Source organism: Callorhinchus milii, unplaced genomic scaffold (assembly GCF_018977255.1).
Source record: "Callorhinchus milii isolate IMCB2004 unplaced genomic scaffold, IMCB_Cmil_1.0 Scaffold2, whole genome shotgun sequence".
Classification (NCBI taxonomy): Eukaryota; Metazoa; Chordata; class Chondrichthyes; order Chimaeriformes; family Callorhinchidae; genus Callorhinchus; species Callorhinchus milii.
This window is the reverse complement of record NW_024704743.1, coordinates 124,954,117-124,979,688: the sequence shown is the minus strand read 5'-3', so window position 1 is coordinate 124,979,688 and position 25,572 is coordinate 124,954,117. Positions and strand designations below refer to the sequence as shown.

At 48.4% G+C, this 25,572-nt stretch overlaps 1 protein-coding gene across 1 annotated transcript; it reads left to right on the top strand.

Annotated features, from left to right (window-relative positions):
* Positions 1-1,651: 1,651 nt before the first annotated feature.
* Positions 1,652-25,044, top strand: LOC121848098 (meprin A subunit beta-like). The gene is made up of 12 exons (XM_042331725.1): positions 1,652-1,717; positions 3,467-3,539; positions 6,783-6,900; positions 7,071-7,249; positions 10,740-10,958; positions 11,788-11,846; positions 11,888-11,924; positions 12,409-12,624; positions 13,315-13,788; positions 17,136-17,318; positions 18,198-18,351; positions 24,783-25,044. Exons 1-12 carry the CDS (start codon positions 1,652-1,654, stop codon positions 25,042-25,044), a joined length of 2,040 nt encoding a protein of 679 aa, XP_042187659.1.
* The last annotated feature ends 528 nt before the right edge of the window (positions 25,045-25,572 follow it).

Genomic DNA, 25,572 nt, shown 5'->3' with positions numbered 1-25,572 from the left:
TGTCAGACACGGAGTCTGTCCTGGAATCAAGGTGGAGGCAGAGATATAGAGTTGGGTGTCATCCACATACATGTGGAAATTGACTCCATGTCTGTGGATCATGTCACCAAGGGGGAGCATGTAGAGGTAGAAGAAGAGGGGACTGAGGACAGAGCCCTGAGGAACACCACACAAAACTGCGTGGGGCTGGAAAAGAAACCGTTGGTGGAGATAAATTGGAGGCAGTGTGAGAGCTAAGCCCTGAACCATTCAAGGACAGAACCTTGAAGGTTGAGGTGAGAGGAGAGCCGGTGGGAGGATGGAGTGGGTCCATGGTATTGAAGGAAGCAGAGAGATCGAGGAGCACGAGGAGGCAGAGGGAGCCCTGGTCACAGATAGAAAGGATGTCATTTATCACCTTGACCAGAGCAGTTTCGATGATGTGAGCAACACGGAAAAATCGATTGGAGAGGCTTGTGAAAGGAGTGGTAGGAAAGGAAGGAGCCAGGCTGGGAAGCAACAACTCTTTCCAGGACTTTCGAAAGAAAAGGGAGGTTGGAGATGGGCCGGAGGTTAAAAGGCAGGGATGGGTCCAAGGAAGGGTTTTTCAGCACAGAGAGATTGTAGCTGTTTTAGGGGGATGGGAACAGTGTTAGGAGCAGGTTGGCAAGAGCAAAGGCTTGGGGGGCCCCAGAGTGTGTGTTGGGGTAACTGCTGGAGTCTAACCAGCTAAACCCACACAGCTTGGTCATTGATATAATAATAATAATCCTTGCATTTGATAGAACGCTTTTCACGTCTTCTCGACATCCCAAAGCGCTTCACAGAATATACTGTAAAGTGAATTCACTGTATACTCGTGGGCGAACGCGGCAGCCAATTGCGCACAGCAATGTCCCACAAACAGTCGTAGATTGAAAATGACCAATTTATTATTGGTTTTGGTTTTGGAGGATTATTATTAGGCTCTGTGTGGCTTAAGGAAACTTGCCCGAGGTTTGGCCCTCTGCCTGGGATTGAACTCAAGTCTCTCACTTGCAAAGCGAGTGCTCTAACCACTGAGCTACAGGACTCCACAATCATTGTCTGGCAGCTTTCCCGCTGCTTGTCCAGCGAGGACCCCCCTCCCCGTTAGTTAGGGCTTTGGCTGTGGGGTTACCAGGAGCTGAGGGGAGGATTCCCGGCCCCCAGTGACTGGTCGGCCCTTCCAGGTCCTGCTGATGAGCCGGGCCGGGCTGTGCTGCCATCAGCAGTGAGTGCCCCGGGACACTGCGGTCCCTCCTGGTCAGGACCCGGACTGGAGACCGGCACAGAGAGGGGGGCCGGTACTGACATTCCGTTGCCAAACATGTCACCTTGGGGCCAGTTCAGCTCCAAGGAGATCCCAATTACCTCACCCCCCCCCCCCCCCCCCCACCCCAGGAGGATAGCAGTCATGGAACGAGTGGACAATATTATTTGGGGATTGTTGTCCAGGACACCGGAGAGAGAGAGACACTCCCTTCTCTTTTCCAATAGCCCCGCAGGATCTTTACCATCCACCTGAACAGGCAGACGGGACCTCGGTTTAACATCTTGTTGGTGGTTCCAACAATGCAGTACTGCCCCAGCACTACATTGAAACATCAGCCAAGATCCTTTCTGTGTCAACTGAACCTTTACAGGACTCTGAATGTTGTTCCTCTTCTCCGCAGACCTGGGGCTGAATCTCCTAGAGGGCGACATTAAAGTTAACAAGGTCAGTTAATGAATTCCATGAATTTTATAACATAACATGTTGGAGCAGGAGGAGGCCATTCGGCCCTTCGAGCCTTCCCTGCCATTCAATCATGGCTGATCTTCTAATCTAACTCCATCTGATAACCTGACGCTGCCTTACCCCTATATCCCTTAATCCCTTTTGCAATAAGAAATCTATCTATCTCATCTTGAATATGTTCGAGGACTGAGCGTCAACAGCCCTTTGGGGTAGTGAGTTCCATACATTCACTGCCCTTTGAATGAAGAAGTTCTTCCTCAACTCAGTGCGAAAGGGCTGTCCTCTGATTTTAAGGTTGTGACCCCGGCTTTAGTTTCTCCAACCGGGGGACAATCTCCCACTATCTACTCTATCATGGCCTTTGATGATCTTATAGGTTTCTATAAGATCCCCTCTAATTCTTCTATATTCTAGAGAATATAGGCCCAAATTGGTCAGCCTATCCTCGTAACTCATCCCCTTCATCCCTGGTACTAACCTAGTAAATCTACGCTGCACCCCCTCCAAGGCAAAGACATCCTTCCTTAAATGAGGAGAGCAAAACTGGACACAGTATTCCAGGTGTGGTCTCACCAGGGCCCTATACAGTTGCAGCAACACTTCCCTACTCTTATACTCTAATCCTTTCATAATGAATGCTAACATACCGTTCGCCTTCCTGATGGCTCGAGGCACCTGCAGACTAACTTTCTGTGATTGGTGTACAAGGACACCCAAGTCCTTTGGACGCTAACACATTCCAATCTCTCCCCTTCTAAAAAATAACCGCTCTACTGTTTTTGCTACCGAGGTGGCACTTCCCTACATTATACTTTATAGTCTGTCACACATAATGATAATCCTTGCATTTGATATAGCTCTTTATCATGTCGTTGAGCCGTCTCAAAGCGCTTCACAGAATATACTGTCAACTGAATTTATTATGTATATTTTGTGGGTGAAACACAGCAGCAAATTGTACACAGCAATGTCCCACAAACAGTCGTGGATTGAGTGACCAAATTATTATTATCCCCGGAAAAGCAATCCGACAATTGACTAACGGATTCCTACTCACTGCTAAGTGAACAGAGGTATGTGGAGTAAGGAACTTGCCCAAGGTTTCATCCTTCTTGGGTCACCTTCAACCGCGCCTTGGGTCACCTTTCCCCCCCCTCCCCCCGGCTCGGTCCCGGGATCCATTACTGTAAAGCGCTCTGAGACATCGTCCAGCGTGGAGGGCGCTATGTAAATCCAAGTTGTTGTTGTTGCTTGGGAATTGAACCCAGGTCCTCTCGCTTGCGAGGAGAGTGCCAGAAACCATCCCCCCTGGGCCGGATGTGGCCCACAGGCCACCAGTTGCACCACTATGAGCCCAGATGGGGCTTGAACCAACATCTTCTGAACCAGAGACGAGAGTTCTACAAAATTAGCCACGATTACATCTGGCTTTAACCAGGAGGTCAGTGGGCCACCAATGGTGTGTTTTGTATGTGCGTTCATGCTCATCAAAACTGGATAACCCTGGCTTAAGTCTTCATTGCTGTCAATATCCCAGCCACATTTATTTATGTTTTTATATAAAGGCCTAACTCATCACTGAGTCCTCTTCCCTTGGGGTGACAGGTTATCAGGAATTTACTTTAATTCATACATTACATGTAACAATGTTCACCCTATCGTGGCTATTATGGTGCATATATCGACTGTGGGCAGCCCTGACTTGGCTAGTGTTGCTTCTGATTCCAGGCATCCCACAGAAGGAAGGTTGGGTTTGGCCTGTGGCCAAAGACCATCCCATACTACATGGAGAATAATCTAGGTGAATATTGCTATGGGCATAAGCAGGTTGGTTTTAACATCTTTTGTGGAGTTCTGCTGGTTGGTTAGTGTGCTCCCTCACAAGCGAGAGGATCTGGGTTTGAGTCCCGGGCAGGGCGAAACCTTAGGCAAGTTTCTTACCCCACACACCTCTATTTACTTAGCAGTATGTAGGAACCTGGTTGTTAGTCGATTGGCAGATCGGTTTCCAGGGGTAATAATCTCTCGCCCAAAAAAAATTTGGTCCTCAATCCACGACTGTTTGTGGGACGCTGTGTTTGTGCAATTGGCTGCTTCATTTCGCCAACAAAATACACAATCAATTCACTTTACAGCGTATCCTGTAAAGGCTTTGGGACGTCTCGAAGACATGATAATGTGCAATATCAAATACAAGATATTATTATTATTATCAGTCTGAGTCTGCCAACCTAACTCTAATTTATTTTAGAGAATTAGAAATAATAATTATCTTTACATTTGTTATGACACCTTTCATGTCGGGAGAACTTCCCAAAGTACATCACGGATATACCAAAGTACAATAGCTTTTTAACTGGTTTACATACAATACAAAATTTGATCAGGAGAAGGTCCAAAGGTGCTGAACAGTCAGGAATTAGAATCCGTGCGGTGGGGGTAACGGACATGAAGGCCCGACCGCCGAAGGTGGGTGAGCTGGGCGGGGGACATGGAGCAGGGCGGTGAGAGTAGGTAGGTTGATAAGGGGTTAGCAAGTCAGAGAAGTAGGAGGGGCAAGACCATGGAGGGCCTTGAAGGTGAGGATGAGAATTTTGAACGCGATCCTCTGAGGGATGGGGAACCAGTGGAGTCGGGCGAGGGAGGAGGTGATGGGGTTACAAAGCCTGGTGTAGGAGAGGACATGGGCTGCAGAGTTCTGGATGATTTGCAACTTGTGGCAGGACGAGTTAGGGAGGCCGACAAGCATAGTTGGCATAGTCAAGCCTGGTTGTAATGAAAGCGTAAATGAGGGTTATGGTGGCCTGAGGAGTGAGGCAGTGGGGGAGTCAGGCAATGTTGTGGAGGTTGGAGAGGCAGAGCGGGTCATAGCATGGATGTAGGGGAGAAAGAACAGTTGAGGGTCGAACAAGATGCCTAAGTTCCTGACTGGCTTAATGAGGTGGTGTGTGCATCCATGGATGCTGATGCTGCCAGTGCCTGGAGGGTGGACGGGAATCAATCAGGAGCCTCGGTCTTTTGATGTTCAACTGTAGAAAATTAGCTCTCATCCAGGACTTGATGTCTGATGGTGTCAGGACAGCAGTGGGTCCTGGGATCGAGGGTGGAGGCAGACACGTAAAGTTGGGTGTCATCCGCATACATGTGAAAGTTGACCCCACATCTACAGATGATATCACCAAGAGGGAGCATGTACAGGTTGAAAAGGAGGGAACCAAGGTCAGAGCCCTGAGGAACACCACACAAGAATGGTCCACAGGGTCGAAGGCAGATGAGAGGTCGAGGAGGATGAGGAGGCAGAGGGAGCCCTGGTCACAGATGGACAGAATGTCATTTGTTACCTTGACCATGGCTGTTTCTGTGCCGAGGGCAGGAAACCCAATTGGAGGGGTTCATGAAGGGAGTGGCAGGAGAGGAAGGAGCGAAGCTGGGAAGCAACAACTTTTTCAAGGACCTTGGAAAGGAAAGGGAGGATGGAGATGGGGGGATAGTTTGTGAGCAGGGATGGGTCCAGGGAAGGTATTTTTCGGATAGGATTGATAACAGCTATTTTTAGGGGAGGTGAGAATGGACAGAGAGGTTGATGAGGTCTGAGAGTAAAGGGGCAGAGGAGGTGGAGCTGGGAGGTAAGGAGAGGGGTAAGGATGGGGTCGAGGGAGCAGGTAGTGGGCTTCATGCGGGTTATAGTGGTAGTGCGAGAGGAGGGGGAGACAAGTTCGAAGGTGTGGAGGGAGGGATGGGTATTGGCTGGAGTGTGAAGGAGAGATGGGAGGGGGCGGCAGTTGGGAGAGGGGAGGCAGCTGAACGGATCCCTCAATTTTGGTCTCAAGCAAATCCAGCATCTCCTCGCAGTTAGAGTTGGAGGAAAGAATGGGCGAGGCGTGAGAGGGTAGACGGAGGAGCCGGTTGGTAGTGGAGAGGAGAAGCCTGGGGTTGTCCTTGGCCTTCAGGATTACCTTGAAATAGACAGACGATTTAGCGGAGTCAAGGGCGGTGCAGTAGTGTTTATGTGGTCCAGCCAGATCTGCTGGTGGACCGTTAGATCAGACTTGAGCCAGGTGGGTTCAGTGGCACACACCTGACCCTTGAGTGAGCAGAGGTGTACCAGGGTGAGGTTTGTGAGTAGGAGATGGTTCGGGAGGTGAGAGGGGCAAGGGCATCCAGAGTGGTGGAGTGGGAATTGTGGAGGAGAGTGAGCGAGAAGGATATATCATTGCGGGAGGTAGGCCAGAGGGGGAGGAGTTCAAACGATTTCAGGGCAGCGGAGAGGGAGTGAGGAGAGATTATTTTCCATAGGCGGTAGGAGATGGAGGTCGGTTGGGTGGCGGTGGGGAGAGAGTTGGGCAGTTAAGGGAAATTAAATAGTGATCTGAGATGGCTTTATCGGTGATTGTGAGGTCTTTGTCACCTCTCAGCTGGACTACCCTAACGCCCCCTCGCCGGTCTCCCATCCACCACCATCCATAAAATACAAATCATTCAAAACTTTGCCGCCCGCATTCTCACCCGCACCAAACTCCACTCCCCGATCCCCCCAGTCCTGGCCCTCCCCCCCACCCCAACCCCTCTCCCCGATCCCCCAGTCCTGGCCAGACTGCACCGGCTCTTGTCCCAGAGAGGATCCACTTCAAGATCCTCACCCTCGTATTCAAATCCATCCACTCGTCTGCACCCCCCGACCTCTTTGACCTCTTCTCTCCTCACAACAGTACCCGTTGCCTTTGTTCCTCCGGGTCTGGCCTTCTCCTCGTCCCCCAAGTCCTCCGCTCCACCCTCGGCGACCGTGCCTTGAGCCACTGTGCCCGAGGCTCTGGAACTCCCTTCCTCACTCCCTTCGCCTCGTCCCCTATTTTCAGGTCCCTACTGAAGACCTTTTTTTCCGACCGCTCCTTTGGTCACCTCCCCCTGGCTCCTATTACTATTGAGCACAGTGATGGGTTTCCACATGTGTCAGACACCCGGCAAACCAACCAATCAATCAATCAATCAATCAATACAAATTGCAGTCCATTCTCCTGAACTGAACTCTTTTTTGTTCCTAAAGAACTGGGTATCAAAGGTCTTATCATGAAAGCTTTTGAACAGTACCGTCTGAAAACCTGCATTGATTTTAAACCTTGGGCAGGAGAGAGAAACTACATCTCATTTCAAGATAGTGATGGGTAAGCCTTCTCCTAGTTCTCACTGCTTCTCCTCAGCATCTTGTGCATTTATTATATTATATATTATATATTCAGTGTTCTGGGACGCTCCTCTGCATGAAGGACACAATGTCAAATGCAAGGTTTATTATTATTATATAAAGTTGTTGTTGTTGTATATTGTTCTGCAGGTGCTGGTCCTTCATTGGCAACCAACAAAGAGGGAAACAGAATGTGTCACTTCAGCTGAGCTGTAACGAGATTGGCATCGTAGAGCACGAGATCCTTCATTTCCTGGGAATGATTCACGAGCAATCCAGAGATGATCGTGACGACTACATCACAGTCATTTGGGATCAAATTCAAACTGGTAAACAGGAGGTTTCACATTAGAACTTTTTACTGTCTATGATTATATATTACAACAACAACTTGCACTTATATTGTGCACTGCACGCAGGGTAGTGTCTCAGAGCGCTTAACAGTGGCAGAGGCTGACTCCGAGCTGGGAGTGGGGGGAGGAGCGAAGGTGACCATCAGCACGATTGAAGAGAAGGTCAAAGAGAAAGGGAAGAGAGGGGCAAGGCGGAGGAGAGTGTTCCAGAGTTCGGGATGTCGTGGCTGAAACAACAACAAAATTACATTTGTATATAGCTTCTTTCACGTTGGGAGGACGTCACAAGGCATTGGAAAGTGCGACCTCTGATGGTGGGGCAGAAGGTGTGAGGGACGAGCAGGAGCTGGTGCCAGTCGAGTGGAGGCATCTGGTGGTGGATTGGGGAGTGAGGGAGTCGGAGAGGTGGGGACTGAGGGGGTCGGAGAGGTGGAGAGTAAGGGGGTCGGAGAGGTGGGGATTGAGGGGGTCGGAGAGGTGGGGAGTGAGGGGGTCGGAGACGTGGGGAGTGAGGGGGTCGGAGAGGTGGGAGTGAGGGGTCGGAGGTGGGGAGCGAGGAGTCTGAGAGGTGGGAGCAAGGGGTTCGGAGAGGTGGGGAGTGAGGGGTTCGAGAGGTGGGGAGTAAGGGGCCCGGAGAGATGGGGAGTGAGAGGGTCGGAGAGGTGGGGAGTGAGGGGGCCGGAGAGATGGGGAGTGAGAGGGTCGGAGAGGTGGGGAGTGAGGGGGTCAGAGAGGTGGGGAGTGAGGGGTCGGAGAGGTGGGGGTGAGGGTGGGAGTGAGGGTGGAGAGGTGGGGAGTGCCAGGGAGTGAAGGGATTTGAACACGAGAGTGAGAGCATCTTGAAGTGGATGTGTTGGGTGATGGGGAGCCAGTGGAGCCTGGGCCAGAGCGGATGAGATGTGGGGATGGAGTTTGGTTCAGGTCAGTGTGTGGGCGGCAGAGTCTGAATTAGATGATCTTGTGAATAGTGGAGCTGAGGAGACCGGCGAGGAGGGGGTTGCAGTAATCCAGGGGGAGGTGACAAACACATGCAAGAGGGTTTCGGCTGCATATGGGGGTAAGGTACGGTCGGAGGTGGGCAATGTGGTGGAGGTGGAGGAAGGCCTCCTGGTCAGGGACCGGATGTGGAGGAGGAAGGACAGTTGGGGGTCAAACTGGATGCCTTGATTGCACACTGATTTGGTGAGTGTGAGGGAGAGCCCAGTTAGGTTGAGGAGGCTTCCGTTTTGTCCATATTCAGCTGCAGGAAGTTTACACTCATCCAGGCCCTGATGTCTACCAGACAAACTGATAGAACATTGGCAGACCTGGAATTGGTGCTGGAGGAGGCAAAGCAGATTTGTGTGTCATCCGCATACATGTGGACGTTTATCCCGTGTCTAAGGGTGACATCGCCCAGAGGGAGCTTATAGATAAGGAAAAGAAGAGGCCAAGCCCTGGGGCACCACACAGGTGACTGGGCGGGGGCACAAGGAGAAACCATTTGCTGAGATGAAATGGAGGCAGTTGGTTAAGTAGGACTCGATCCCACTCAGGTAGATGAGGGAGGAGAGCTGATAGAGGAGGATGGCGTGGTTGACTGTGTCAAATGCGGCAGAGAGATCCAGGAGGACAAGGAGACAGTGGAGCCCTGATCACAGGTAGAGAGAATACAACTGTTTCCTATCCATGTCCTCTAATTTTGTCATTTGGTTTGTGGGACGATGCTGGTGTCCAATTGGGCTGCTGAATTTCGCCCACAAAATATGCAGTGAATTCACTTTACAGTAAATTCTGTGAAGCGCTTTGAGATGTCTTGAAAACTGATAAGGTGCTATATCAAATGCAAGGATTATTATAAGCCCTTTTGAGAAGCTTCAATGATGTCATAAGGCGCTATATCAAATAATAATCCTTGCATTTGATATAGCACCTCATCACATCGTGTGACATGTCTCAAAGTGCTTCACAGAATATATTGTAATGTGAATTGACTGCATTGTGTGGACAAAATGTGGCAGCCAATTGCATAGCCAGTGTCCTACAAACAGTAGTGGATTGAGTGACCACATGTTTTTATTTTGAAGGAATATTACCCCAGAAAAGTGAGCCACAATTGACTAAAAACCGGGATCCCTACTTACTGCTGTAAACAGAGGTGTGTGGAGTAAGGAAACTTGCCCAACATTTTGCCCTGCTGGGGAATCAATCCAGGACCTCTCACTTGTGAGGCGAATTCTCTAACTACTACACTGTAGGACTCCATGTTCAAGGATTATCATATTAGAAAAACGATAATAACTTGCATTTATATAATGCCCTATGTAGAGTCTCGGAGCGCTTTACTTTTGTTTATTGAGCGAGGTCAGGCCTGCTCACCCCCATTAGCCAAATTCCCCGAATATGTTCCATTTAGGGAACGAGGGTTGTCCTCGGAGAATAACCCCTCCCCTTCTCTTCCCCCCAAACCCTTCTCGGACACAAATTAGCAAAGGACAATAGGGACCTGAACATAGGAACAAGAGGAGGTCATTCAGCCCCTCGAGCCTGTTTCACCATTCTATGGCTGATCTGCATCTCAACTATATTTACCCACCTTTGCCCCATATCCCTTGATCCCCTGAACTAACAAACATCTGCCCACCTCAGTCTTGAAAAATTGAATGGATCCAGCCATAATCCACAGCCTCTGAGGGTGGGGAAGAGTTCCAGATTTCCAGTAGCCTTCGGGTGAAACCTGTCTTCACACCCCTGAACAGGTCAGGTGATGGGATGGCCTCTGTAGCATGAGCCTTGTGACCAGGGGCTCTGTGTGAGGGCAGGTCATACTCCTTGGGTGGGAAGTGCTGCAATACCGACTCCAACCAACACAGGGTTCATAGCTGTTGCCAGGAGCTCAATCCTTTGAGCTCAATTGGCTGTTCAAGCGCTATGGAATGCTATCCTGCATGAGGACACTATATAAATCCAAATTGTTCTTGTTGTGCTGGCACCTCACCACCAATCATCAACAGGACAACGTTTCTGGCCATTACTAGCTCAAGGAGTAACTGATAAGAACCGATACTGTAGTGTCCTGTAGGGTTAGAGCACTTACCTTGCCGGCGAGAGGACCCAGGTTTGATTCCCAGGCAGGGTGAAGCTCTCGGTAAGATTCCTTACTCACACGGCTCTATTTACCAAGCAAGTAAGTTGTTAGTCGATTGGCGGATCACTTTTCCGGGGGTAATAATCCCTTCAAAATAAAATAATAATAATAAATTGGCCACTCAATCCATGACTGTGTATGGGACGCTGCTGTGCGCAATTGGCTGCCACGTTTCGCCCACAAAATACACCGTCAATTCACTTTAAAGTGTATCCTGTGAAGCGCTTTGAGATGTTTTAAAGACGTGAAAAGGCGCTGTATCAAATGCAAGTATGATTATTATTATTGTCCCAGTACTATTCATGTATGTCAGTAATCAGTTGCTAACATCCATTTCAGACAAAGTCCATAATTTCAACAAATTCAGTGCAACACTTATGTCTAAGCTGAACGTACCGTATGACTACATGTCTGTGATGCATTATGGTGGCACCGCATATTCCAAAGACAATAACCTCACCATACTCACCAAAATCCCGGAATTCAACATGTTGATCGGGCAACGCATGGAACTCAGTGATCAGGATGTTCAGAAAGTCAATCAACTGTACAACTGCAGTAAGTTACAGCTATCTGAGTAGAACCATGGTCATGGGAAGGGTAGGAGCAAGGAAAGGAAGGAAGATTTTCTTTTGGTCAGCAGGGTGTCCGAAACCCATCACTTGTTTAAGAGTCTCCAAACCCAACTGAGATTTCCCCAAGGCTTGGGGGGACCCCAGAGTTTGTGTTGGGGTAACTGCTGGAGTCTAACCAGCTAAACCCACAGAGCTTGCCATTGATATCACTGTCTGGCCAGCTTTCCTGCTGCTTGTCCAGCTAGGACCATCCTACCTGGCTTGCAGGGTTAACATTTATATAGATGAAAGACGTCTCAAAGGATATTACACAGTCTAACCAGCTAAAACCACACAGATTGCCATACATACATACATACATGCAATTTATTAAAATAATAATAATTTGGTCTATCAATCCAGGACTGTTTGTGTGACACTCCTGGGTGTAATTGACTGCCATGTTTCACCCACAAAACACAGTCAATCTACTTTACAATATATTCTGTGAAGCGCTTTGAAACGTCTCAATGGCATGATAAGACGCTCACCAACTCACTATTGAGGCTGATGCATGAAGTCCCTCACTGAAGTGGCCAACATGAAAAGAAACTGTAACCCAACCAAAGTTAGGGTTCACAGGACAAGGCAGGGGAGTAAGAACCCAATCTTAAATCCAAACAGAAGATTATTTTGCGGTGAAGTTGAAAGTTGAATGATGTCCACCTTTTCTCTTGCTGTTCCTTTGCCCAGCCGGGCGTCTGACACATGTGGAAATCCATCAGCATTTTTACAAGTCTCCAAACCAAGCTCTTCCTTTGTGTTTCTGTCAGCCTCTTCGCTCACCTTTTTAGACAGTTGTGATTTTGAAGAGCCAAACATTTGCAGCATGGTTCACAGCTCAGCAGTGTCATTGCTTGGCGTCACATCAGACGTGAGACCAACTACAACAAAGGGAACAAGTGTAACGGTAAGGTATATCGCCCTGCTGTCAACCGCTTTCAAAACTAGACACTGCACTTGCGGTTTTTTCCTGCAGTCTCATATCTTAAAACGTGGAGTCCAGTAGCTCGCCTCACAAGCGAGAGGACCCAGGTTCCATTCTCAGGCGGAGGAATCCTTGGGCAAGTTTCCCTAAGCCACACACCTCTGTCTACCTAACAGGAAGTAGAAACCCCGGTGTTCAGTCGATTGGTGGATCGCTTTACCGGGAAAAATAATCCCTTCAAAAATAAATAAATAAATAAAAGTAATAATAATTTGGTCACTCAATCCACGACTGTTTGTGGGACACTGCTGTGTGCAATTGGTTGCCGCGTTTCACCCACAAAAATACACAGTGAAGTTACTTTACAGTATATTCCGTGGAAGCGCTTTGATTCGTGTCAATGACTTAATAAGGCGCTATATCAAAAGGAATATTATTATTATAATACTATGTTTAATATGTACAGGTTTTGGCAACTTCATGTATTTCGACACCAGCACAGGGAACATAGGAGATCGAGGCTTTTTGAAAACCAGGACATATCTCCCGAAGAGAACATTTCAGTGCTTGCAATTCTACTATTACAAAAATGGGAGTGAAGAGGATCAGCTGAACGTTTGGGTCAAAATATATGACAAGATTAACAGACGTGTTAACTCAACAAACGTCCAAACTATTGGAGGTATGTCAATGAACAACAACAACAACTTGCACTTACACAGTGCCCCTCATGCAGGGTAGTGTCTCACAGCACTTGACAATGGCAGAGCACGATGCTGAGCTGGGGGGAGGGGAGGGGGAGGTGACTGTGCGCACGGTCGAAGAGGAAGGTCTTCAGGTGGGACCTAAAGATGGGGAAGGAGAGGTAATAATAATAATAACAATAATAATCCTTGCATTTAATACAGCACCTTATCACGTCGTTCACATGTCTCAAAGCGCTTCACAGAATATACCACAAAGTGAATTGACTGTGTATTTTATGGGTGAAACACGGCAACCAATTGCACACAGCAGCGTCCCACAAACAGTCGTGGATTGAGTAGCCAATTTTTTTTTTGAAGTGATGTATTATTGTGCATTTTGCTGAGGAAGGTCTTCAGTCATCATTCAATAGAGGGAAAAGCCTGCAAAGCTTCGGGGTGTAGTAGCTGAAAGCAACAACAGCAACAACTTGCACTTATATAGCTTTCGTCACACAGAGTAACGTCCCAGCCCGATTTATATAAAGCACTAACGCCGTTGGTGGAGGGGATGAGGGACAAGCAGGAGGCTGGAGCCAGCCGATCGGAGGCAGCGGGCAGTGGAGTGGGGAGCAAACAGGTCAGAGAAATGCAAGGACGATTATTAATTATTATTTTTACCTTTCCAGGCACAGAGTTCGGCTTTTGGCAGCTTCACCACATCAGCCTGAACGCCACCAGACCATTCCGCATCGTCTTCGAAGGAGTGAAAGGCAGCAACAATTCGAGCGGAGGCATCTCCATCGACAATGTGAACCTGTCAGAAACCAAGTGCCCCACCCACATGTGGCACATCACAGATTTCAACAGACTATTGAGAACGAGCCCCTCAGGGAAAGACGGAAGAATCTTTAGTCCCAAATATTACTCCAGCGATGGATATGCTTTTCAAATTGTGCTGTTTGTGAACGGTACAAAGCATATCCCGTATCACCTCTCTGTCTTTCTGTTTCTAATCAGCGGACTTTACGATAACAGCCTGCAATGGCCTTGTCCTTGGAAGCAAGTCACCATATCTCTCATGGACCAGCATCCAGATATCCGACACCGTATGTCTAACCAACGCAGCATTATTATGGATCCCGAGGATGTCATAGACACAGGTCAATTGTGTATTGTATTACCTCGTTGCATCGATTAATAATCCCTGCATTTGATACAACGCCTTATCACATCATTGAGACGTCTCAAAGCTCTTCACAGAATATACTGTAAAGTGAATTGACTGTATATTTTGTGGGCGAAACGTGGCAGCCAATTGCGCACAGCAGCGTCCCACAAACAGCCGTGGATTGAGTGGCCAAATTATTATTTTTTTGGAAGGGATTATTACACCCGGAAAATTAATCTGCTAATCGACTAACAACCGGGTTCCTACTTACTGCTGGTAAACAGAGGCACGTGGAGTAAAGATACTTGCCCAACATTTTGCCCTGCCCAGGAATCAAGCCCAGGTCCTCTCACTTGTGAGGTGAGAGCTCTAAACACTGAGCTACAGCATTACAGAAAAAGGGGCTTAATCTTAAAATTAGAGCAAAGCCATTTAGGAGTGAAATCAGATTTTCAAGAGGTGAATAGTTTTGTTAGGTCAGGGATATGTGGCAAAGAGGGTGAGATTATATCAACAACAACAACAACTTGGACGTATATAGTGCCCCCCACTCCGGACGGCATTGCAGAGCTTCACAGTAATGGATCCCAGGACCGAGCCAGGGGGAGGGGCCAGGGGAGGGGGAGGAGCCAAGGGAAGGAACCAGGGGGAGGAGCCAAGGGTGGGGAGGAGCTTGGGAGGAGCCTGAGGGAGGGGGAGGAGCCTTGGGGATGGGGAGGAGCCAGGGAGGGGGTGGGGGGGGGAAGGTGACCAAAGGCGCCGTCGCAAAGAAAGATCTTCAGCCGAGACCTGAAAATAGGAAGAGAGGGGACGAGGGGAAGGGAGTGAGGAAGGGAGTTCCAGAGCCTCGGGGGGTAGTGGCTGAAGGCACAGCCGTGAGGGGGGAGCGGAGGCCTTGGGGGACGAGGAGGAGGTCAGACCCGGAGGAACGAAGGCAACGGGTACTGTTGTGAGGGGAGAGGAGGTCAGAGAGGTCGGGGGGGGCAGAGGAGTGCAGGGACTTGAACACGAGGTGAGGATCTTGAAGTGGATCCTCTCTGGGACAGGAGCCGGTGCAGTCTGGACAGGACTGGGGGGATCGGGGAGAGGGGTTTGGGGGTGGGGGGAGGGCCAGGACTGGGGGATCGGGGAGAGGGGTTTGGGGTGGGGGGGAGGGCCAGGACTGGGGGGATCGGGGAGAGGGGTTTGGGGTGGGGGGGAGGGCCAGGATGGGGGGATCGGGAGAGGGGTTTGGGGGGGGGGGAGGGCCAGGACTGGGGGATCGGGGAGGGGTTTGGGGGTGGGGGGGAGGGCCAGGACTGGGGGATCGGGGAGAGGGTTTGGGGTGGGGGGGAGGGCCAGGACTGGGGGGATCGGGAGTGGGGTTTGGGGTGGGGGGGGAGGGCCAGGACTGGGGGGATAGGGGTTTGGGGGTGGGGGGAGGGCCAGGACTGGGGGATCGGGGAGTGGGGTTTGGGGGTGGGGGGAGGGCCAGGACTGGGGGGATGGGGAGAGGGGTTTGGGGTGGGGGGAGGCCAGGACTGGGGGGATCGGGGAGAGGGGTTGGGGGTGGGGGGAGGGCCAGGACTGGGGGATCGGGGAGAGGGGTTTGGGGGTGGGGGGGAGGGCCAGGACTGGGGGATCGGGGAGTGGGGTTTGGAGGTGGGGGGAGGGCCAGGACTGGGGGGATCAGGGAGTGGGGTTTGGGGGTGGGGGGGAGGGCCAGGACTGGGGGGATTAGGGTTTGGGGGTGGGGGGTGGGGGTGAGGGCCAGGACTGGGGGATCGGGGAGAAGGGTTTGGGGGTGGGGGTGAGGGCCAGGACTGGGGGGATCGGGAGAGGGGTTTGGGGTGGGGGGAGGGCCAGGACTGGGGGGATCGGGGAGAGGGGTTTGGTGCGGGTGAGAATGTGGGCGCAGAGTTCTGAATGATTTGGAGTGTATGGATGGTGGTGGAGGGGAGACCAGTGAGGAGGGCGTTAGAGTAGTGCAGCCGAGAGGTGACACGGACCAGGGTTTCAGCGGCTTTTGGGGAGAGGTATTGGCGGAGACGGGCGATGCATCGGAGGTGGAAGAAAGTGGTGCTGGTGAGGGACCGGATGTGGGGGAAGAAGGATAATTGGGGTTTCGACCTGACGCCAGGGTTGCGTACGGGTTCGGAGAGTTTAAGTGGGAGGCCGGGTGGGTGGAGGAGGTGAGGACCATGAGATTTTAGACGTTGACGAGAGCTGAAGAGTGTGGCTTCCGTCTTGTCAACGTTCAGCTGAAGGAAGTTTGCGCTCTTCCAGCCCCTGACAGGCAGAGAGGTGAAAAAATAGAGTTGGGTGTCGTCCGCGTACATGTGGAAATGTACCCCATGTCTACGGATGACATCCCCAAGAGGGAGCATATAGAATATTAATTCATCTAATATCAAGTATTAGAAAGAGAAGGATTAGTTACTGCAGAGTAAGAGTAACAGAAAATGCTAGAATCTCAAGGAACACTTGCTCCAGGGCAAAGTGAGTGAAAAACAAGTGTGAATTATGGGAGTATAATGGTCAGTTGACCAGATGGATAAAATCTCAAAGAACCGTGTAACTTATATAGAGTTGCTTGGATTAGTGACTGCAGAGTAAGAATTAACGTCAAGTGAATTGACTGTGTATTTTGTGGGCGAAAAGTGGCAGCCAATTGTCCACAGGGTGTCCCACAAACAGTCGTGGATTGAGTCCAATTTTTTTTGAAGGGATTATTACTTCCGGAAAGTAAACAGCAATTGACTAACAACTGAGTTCCTGCTCCTGCTGGGTAAACAGGCTTGTGGAGTAAGGAACCTTGGTCAAGGTTTCATCCTGACCAGGAATCAAACCTGGGTCCTCTGCGCTAACCTCTATTCTACAGGACTAGTATGTGTTAACTTGGCTCAGTGGTAGCATTCTTACCTCTGAGTGGGGTCAAATCTCACGTCAGGACTTGGAATCACACAGTCTAAGCTGATGCCCCAATACAGCGCTGGGGGGGGGAGGGGTTGCACTGTGGGAGGTGCCGTCCTTGGGAGGAGACGTTAAACCGAGGTCCCGTCTGCCTGTTCAGGTGGATGGTAAAGATCCCGCGGGGCTATTGGAAAAGAGAAGGGAGTTTCTCTCTCTCTCCCGGTGTCCTGGACAACAATCCTCCAAATAATATTGCCCACTCGCCCCACGGCTGTGTGTGGGGCACTGCTGTGTGCAATTGCCCACAAAATTCACAGTCAAGTCATTTTACAATGTATTCTGTGAAGCGCTTTGAGAGGTCTCAAAAATGTGATATATCAAACTACATCAAATGCAAGGATTATTATTATTATTACTCACATTCATTGTTATCTGGCTTCTCTGCAGGTAATCAAACATTCGCGAGATGGGATAGACCGGATAAAGTAGGAACACGGATAAAGGGCCCTGATGGCATTGAATATCGCATTGGGGAAGGAAAAGGGTCATCGATGTACATATCCCACCAGAGACTGAGAAGCAGAGACTTTATTAAGGAAGGCAATGTTTTTTTCCTTTTAACCTGGGAAGGTACAATTTTATATTTATGTTTAGTATATTTTTGGGGGTCAGCCAAGTGTCTGACACATTCGGAAACCCATCAGTTGCTTAAGAATCTCCAAACCAAACTGAGAATTCTATGCATTCCAATTACGCATAGAAATCCCAGAGAGAGATTGTTGGAATGGAATGCACTCTCTCTCTCTCTATCTCTCTCTCCCTGGAGGGACTCATCCTGCCTACATAATTCCATATTAGGCGCAGGTTGGCAAGAGCCAAGGCTTGAGGACCCCAGAGTGTGGGGTATAACCAGCTGAAACAGTCACATCCAATTCACGTGGAATCTATGACGAGATTTTGTGTTTTCCATTCCTGTGGGTAAAATTTTGACTGATTGTGATGTGATAACCTAACCGTGTGAGTAGGTGTTAAAGCTGATACCTGTATTTAGGGAACACCCAAACATGCCAACCATTCTCAATTTCCCCACTGACACATGTTACATCAACAGCGCCTTGAGACGTCTCAAAGACATGATAAGGCGTTATATCAAATGCAAAGATTATTATTAATTATTAATAATAATTATTATTATTATCACAAGTCAGCCTTTTCACAGGGAGTCGAGGAAGAACTTCTTCACTCAAAGGGCGGTGAATGTATGGAACTCACTACCCCAAAGGGCTGTTGACGCTCAGTCCTTGAACATATTCAAGACTGAGATAGATAGATTTCTTATTGCAAAAGGGATTATGGGATATGGGGGTAAGGCAGCGTCAGGTTATTAGCTGGAGTTAGTTTAGAAGATCAGCCATGATTGAATGGCCGGGAAGGCTCGAAGGGCCGAATGGCCTCCTCCTGCTCCTACATGTTATGTTATGTTATGTTAATAGAGCTTTTCTCTTTCAGACATATCGCACCTTTTAACATATCAATCCAAACCCTCACCACCTACACCCACCGTGCCTCCAGGCTCCAAACCAAATGTTTCTGTGTTGTGCGTTGATTTTGAATGTCAGAACGGTGGTGTCTGCATTGTGGCAAATGGGAAACCTGTTTGCAGGTATTGTACTTTATTCATAACTTCAAATATTCTGTTTCACCGTTTGGTAAACCGGTAATACAGGAAAATGCTACCTGGATTTTGACTGGAAGAGTTACTGGCGGTGGAGGGGGATTAAATACACCTTTCCAGCAGAGTGTAATCTAGCAGTAATTAATAATTAATACAATCATAGAATCATACAGCACAGAAAGAGGCCATTCGGCCCATCATGTCCCCGCCGGCTCCTAAAAGAGCTTCCAACTCAATCCCACCGGCCCTCTTTCTCCCATAGCCCTGCAATCCTGTCCTCTCCAAATACCCGTCTACTTCTCTCTTAAAAGTTGTTATTCAATCGGCTTCCACTACCCTTTCAGGTAATGCATTCCAGATCCCAACAGCTCGCTGGTGAAAACATGTTTCCTAACCTTCCCTCTGTTTCTTTTAACAACTATCTTAAATCGGTGTCCTCGGGTTACTGACCCACATGACAGTGGGAACAGTTTTCCGGTTCAACCTGTCAAATCCTCTCATGATCTTGAAAACCTCTATTAAATCCCCTCTGAATCTTCTCTGTTCTGGGGAGAATAATCCTCGTTTCACTAACCTCTCCTCATAACTAAGGTCCTTCATTACTGGTACCATCGGGTAAACCTCCTTTGCACCCTCTCCAATGCCCTCACATCTTTCCTAAGGTGCGGTGCCCAGAACTGAACACAGTCTCCAACTGAGGCCTAACCAACACTTTATAAATATTCATCATTACCTCCTGACTTGTGTACTCTATGGCCTATTTATAAAGCCGAGTATCCCGGATGCTTTTTTAACAGCTTTATTACCTGTCCGGCCACCTTCAGAGATTTGCTGATGTGGACCCCCAGGTCTCTCTGTTCATTTGCCCCCTTTAAGATTGTACCATCAGCTTATATTGCCTCTCCTCATTCTTCCTACCAAAATGCATCACTTCACATTTCTCCACATTAAACCTCATCTGCCACGTTTCTGCCCATTTGACCAATCTGTCTAAGTCCTCTTGGAGGCTGGTGCTATCCTCCTCACCAAAAACTGTTAGGTTTGTCAGACACAATCTCCCTATAACAAATCCATGTTGACTGTCCTTTATTAAACCAAATAATTTGGTTTAATAAAGGTCACATAATAAAGGTTTAATAATGCTAATAATTTGGTCACTCAATCCACGGCTGTTTGTGGGACACTGCTGTGTATAATTGACTGCCACATTTCGCCCACAAAATATACAGTCAATCCACTTTACAGTATATTCTGTGAAGCGCTTTGAAACGTCTCAACAACAACAAACAACAACTTGCATTTGTATATCACCGTTCACACAGGGTAACGTCCTGGAGCTCTTAATAGTGGCAGAGTCTGAACCCCAGCCAGGGGGAGAGGGAGGGGGCAGGTGACCTTAAACACGATCAAAAAGGAAGGTCTTTTGGGGAGATTTGAAAGTGGGGAGGGAGGGGGCAAGGCGGAGGAATTGAGGGAGAGAGTTACAGAGCTTCAGGGCTTAGTGACTGAAAGCACAGCCGTCAATGGTGGAGCGAATGGGGCGATGGACGAACAGAAGGCCGGAGCCAGCCAAGCGAAGGCAGCAGATGGTGGAGTGGGGTTGAGCACGTTGGAGAGGGAGGGAGGGAGGTGTGAGGGCCTGAAGGGATTTGAAAACTAGAGGATTCATAGATTCATAGAATGTTATGGCACAGAAGGAGGCCATTCGGCCCATCGAGTCTGTGCGGCTCTTTGACAGAGCGTCACTTTCACTGACCCCAATCACCAGCTTTCTCCCCATAACCCCACAAACCCGTCTTCCCCGAAACCTGTCCAGTTCTCTCTTAAAAGCTGTTATGGAATCGGACTTCACTGCCCTTTCGGGCGGATCATTCCAAATCCCAACAACTCGCTGAGTGAAAACATTTCTTCTAACCTCCCCTCTGCTTCTTTTGGTGATATCTTCAGACTGTGACCGCGGGTCACAGACACACCTACCAGCGGAAACAGCTTTCCCTATCTCGCCTGTCGAAACCTTTCATGATCTTGAAGACCTCTATCAGGTCCCCGCGTAACCTTCTCTGCTCTAATGGGAAAAGTCCTAACTTCTCCACTGTCCTCATAGCTAAGGTTCCCCATTCCTGGTATCATTCTCGTGAATCTCCTCTGTACCCTTTCCAGTGCCTTAATGTCCTTCCTGAGGTAATGGGCCCAGAACTGGACGCAGTACTCCAGCTGAGGCCTAACCAGTGTTTTGTACAGATTAACCATAACCCCTACTCTTATACTCTGTGCCCTACTAATAAAGCTCAGTACACCAAATGCCTTTTTACTGCCCTATCTACCTGTCCCGATACCTTTAATGATTCGCTTACTTGAATGCCCAGATCTCTCTGTACGTTCACCCCCTTAAGATTGAGCTCCAAGTCTATTTTGCCTCCTATCATTCTTCCTATCTACGTGTATCACCTCACACTTATCCACATTGAAACCCATCTGCCACATGTCAGCCCATTCCACCATTCTGTGTATGTCTGTCTGCAGTCGGTTACAGTCCTCCTCACTATTTACTACCCGACCTAAGAACATAAGAATTAGGAGCAGGAGTCGGCCATTCAGCCCCTCGAGCCTGTGCCCCGCCATTCGATAAGATCATGGCTGATCTTCAGACCTAACTCTAATTACCTGCCCTGTCCCCATATCCTCTAATCCCTCTGTTTTTTACAAATCTCTCAGTCTCAGCCTTGAAGATGTTCAAGTACTGACTGACATCTACAGCCTTCTGGGGGAGTGGATTCCATAAAGTCACTGCCCTCTGAGTGAAGAAATGTTTCCTCAACTCTGTTCTAAAAGGCTGACCCTTAATTTTCAGACTGTGACCCCCGGTTATAGATTCTCCCACCGGGGAAACAGTCCCTCTGTGTCTACTTTATCAGCCCTTTAATAATCTTATATGTTTCAATAAGATCTCCCCTAATTTTTCTGTACTCTGGAGAATACAGCCCTAGTTTATTCAGCCTATCCTCATAGGTCAGTCCCCTCATCCCAGGAACTAACCGAGTGAATCTACGCTGCACCCCCTCGAGGGCAAGTGTGTCCTTTTTGAAATAAGGAAACCAAAACTGCACACAATACTCTCGGTGCGGTCTCACCAAAGCCCTATACAGTTGCAGCAAGACTTCCCTACTCTTATATTCTAAACCTTTTGCAATGAACGCTAACTGCCGTTCGCCTTCTTAGTTTCTGCTGCACCTGCAAACTAACTTTTTGAGACTGGTGTACAAGGACACCCAAATCCCTCTGTACTCTATCTACAACAACAACAAGATTGCATTTATAGAGCGCCTTTCACGTTGGGAGGATGTCCCAAGGCGCTGGAAGTTGGGTCGGGACCCGAGCAGGGGGGAAATGGTCAGGGTGAGGGAGGGAAGGGAGGGGGCGAGGAGGGGGGAAATGGTCAGGGTGAGGTGAGGGGAGGGAGGGGGCGAGGAGGGGGAAATGGTCAGGGTGAGGTGAGGGGAGGGAGGGAGTGAGGAGGGGGTAGAGAGTCGAGAGGGGAGCTGAAGGCTGAAGGTCGAAGAGAAAGGTCTTGAGACCGGCCTTGAAGGAGGAAAGGGAGGAAGCGGCGAAGGCACTGGGAGATGGAAGTTCCAGAAGATCTAATTTCTCCCCCTCTAGAAAATAATCTGTTCTTCTATTTTTTCTACCTACCGAGGTGAATAACTTCACACGTGCCCACATTAAATTCCATCTGCCACCTACTCGCCCACTCCCCTCGCCTATCTATATCCCGCTGCAATCTTTTTGCATCATCCTCAGAGCTCACTCTCCCACCGAGTTTAGTGTCATCTGTGAATTTAGATACGTTACAGTCAATGTCCTCATCTGGATCATTGATGTAAATTGTAAATAGCTGAGGCCCAAACACTGATCCTTGTGGCACTCCACTAGTCACCTCCTGCCACTTCGAGAATGACCCGTTTATCCCTACTCTCTGTTTTCTACCCGTCAGCCCCTCTTCAATCCATGTTAATATGTTCCCATTAATCCCGTGGGCCTTAACCTTGTGCAATAGCCTTTTGTGTGGCACTTTGTCAAATGCCTTTTTAAAATCTAAATATACTACATCTACTGGTTCCCCCCTTCTAACCTGCAGATACATCTTCAAAACACTCTAAAGGATTAGTGAAGCGTGACTTCCCTTTTATAAAGCCATGTTGACTGCCTAATCTTGTTATGGTCTTCCAGGAATCCCATAACGACATCCTTAATTGAGGACTCAAGAATTTTCCCTCCCACTGATGTCAGACTAACTGGTCTATAGTTCCCCATCTTCTCTCTCCCACCCTTCTTAAATAGTGGTGTTACGATTGCAATCTTCCAATCAATGGGAACCGGTCCAGAATCCAGAGAATTTTGGAAGATCAAAGACAAACCATCCACTGTCGCAGTAACCACCTCTTTTAAAACCCTGGGATGTAGGCCATCAGGTCCAGGGGATTTATCAGTTTTAAGATCTGATAATTTACCGAAAACCATTTCTTTACTAATATTAATTCCTCCAAGTTGCTCACTAACATTTTCTTCTTGGTTCATCTCTATTATTGGTAGGTTTTCAGTGTCTTCTAAGGTGAACCTAACTTTGTATCATCTGCAAACTTGGAAATAGTGCTCCCTATGGCCAAGTCCAGATCATTAATATATATTAGAAAGAGCAGTGGTCCCAATACCGATCCCTGGGGGACACCGCTGCACACCTCCGTCCATTGCGAGAAACACCCATTAACACCACCCTCTGCTTTCTGTCACTCAGTCAGTTCATAATCCAAACGGCTACTGTCCCCTTAATACTGTGGGCCTCTAATTTCTGTATTAATCTCTTATGCGGTACTGTGTCAAAAGCCTTTTTAAAATCCATGTAAATAATGTCCACCGCATTTCCCTCATCAACCCTCGCAGTCACCTCTTCAAAAAATTCCATTAGATTTGTTCGGCAAGATTTGCCTTTAACAAATCCATGTTGGGGTCTCTAATTACCTCGTGTTCCTCTAAGTAGAGATTTATTCTGTCCCGGATTATGGTCTCCAGTAGTTTTCCTATGACCGAAGTTAGGCTGACTGGCCTGTAATTTCCGGGCTTGTCTTTCTGCCCCTTTTTGTAGAGTGGGGTAACATTAGCCACTCTCCAGTCTCTTGGCACTACTCCTGTGTCCAATGACGATTGAAATATAATGGCCAAAGCCTCCGCTATTTGAACCCATATCTCCCACAGCAACCTTGGGTGAAACCCCTCTGGTCCTGGTGACTTATCAATTTTGAGCCCAGTCAATCTTTTCAGAACTTCCTCTCTGTCGATAGTAATCTGATCTATGTCCTCTGCCCTCTCACCAATGCTGCGGCATTTGGGGCATCCATTTCCGTTGTGAAGACAGATGCAAAGTACTCGTTCAGTACATCAGTCATCCCTCTGCCTCCACAACAAGATGGCCGTCATTGCCTTTGATTGGCCCCACCCTACCTTTAACTAACCTTTTTTCCTTTATGTGCTTGTAAAATATTTTAGGATTCCCCGTTATGTTACCCGCTAACCTCTTCTCAAGATCTTAAAGTTGATCTGTTCAGTAATTGGGAGCCAGTAGAGCTTGGCAAGGACTGGGGTGATGGGGGTACGGAGCCTCGTGTGGGTGAGAATCTGGGAGCGGAGATCTGAATTAGTTGTATTGTGTGTGTGGTGTTGCTGCGGAGACAGCGGGGAATAGTCCGGCCGAGAAGTGACGAAGGTGTGGACGAGGGTCTCGGCTGCTGTGGGTGTGAGGTTTGGATGGAGACGGGCAATGTAGGGGGAATAAAGTGGTCCTGTTCCGGGAACAAATGTGGGAGGAAAGGAAAGCTGGGAATCGAAGCTGACGCCGACGTGGCGCACGGGTTTGGGGAGTCTGAGGGAGAGTCCAGGGGAGGTTGAGAAGTTCAACTTGCAGGAGAGAACACGTTGACGGGAGCCAAAGATTACATCTTGCCAATGTTCAGCTGCAGGAAATTCCCCTCTCCCTCATGTGAAGGTCTAGCTTCCTCTTGAATGGAACTACACTCTCTGATTCAACCATCATTTTAGACAGCGAGTGCTATGAAGCTATTACTATATCAACGACATAATTTGTATTTATTATCAATAATAACAATTCCAGGACACCGGGAGAGAGAGAGAAACTCCCTTCTCTTTTCCAATAGCCCCGCGGGATCTCTACCATCCACCTGAACAGACAGATGGGACCTCGGTTTAACGTCCCAGTAACCCCCCCCACCCCACCCTTCACCAGCGCTGGATTGGAGCATCAGCTTAGACTGTAATTTAGTTATATAGCGGCTTTCACACCCAAGGCACTGACCTGACATTGGGAATGTGGCGCAAGGCCTAATGTGTTATCACATCTTCCTTTATAGGTGCCCAGCGGGCAATGGTTGGTGGTTTTCGGGCAAATACTGTAATATGTACGGGAAGAAAGAGGACGCCATTATAATGGCAGTGTCCTCAGCCTTTACTGTGTTCATACTAATGGTGGTGTGCACACTGGTCATCAGCCTCTCCCTAAAGCAGAAATACCAGAAGGAAATGAGAAAAAATAAACAAGGAAAAATATTTATAAATGTGAGTATTTACAACTTTATTCGTCAAATATTTGGAGTCCAGCAGCATATTGGTTAGAGCATTCGCCTCGCAATCGAGAGGACCTGGGTTCGATTCCCAGGCAGGGAGAAATTTTAGGCAAATTTCCACATGCTTGTTTATTTAGCAGTAAGTAGTAACGCAGTTGTTATTCGATTGGCAAATTGCTTTTTCCGAGGATTATAATCCCTTCAAAAAATAAATACTGTTAATAATAAAAAATAACAATTTGCTCACTCAACCCACGACTGTTTGTGTCGGCTGCCGCACTTCGCCCAAAATATACAGTCAATTCCACTTTACAGTATATTCTGTGAAGCGCTTTGAGACGTCTCAAAGACATGATAAGGCTCTATATCAAATGCAAGATTTATTATTATAATTGCAAGTAGTTTTTTAATCTTATAAAGAGACACTTTCTTTCTCTCTGTTGACGATTCAGGACATCCGCGTTATAACCCATTTGTAATGTAATCATCGGTGGTACAATATCTCAAGACCTGCTCACAAAGTAAAGGATGTTTCCAACCTGGGAGGTTTACTCAAAATTAATGAGAGAAGTATATT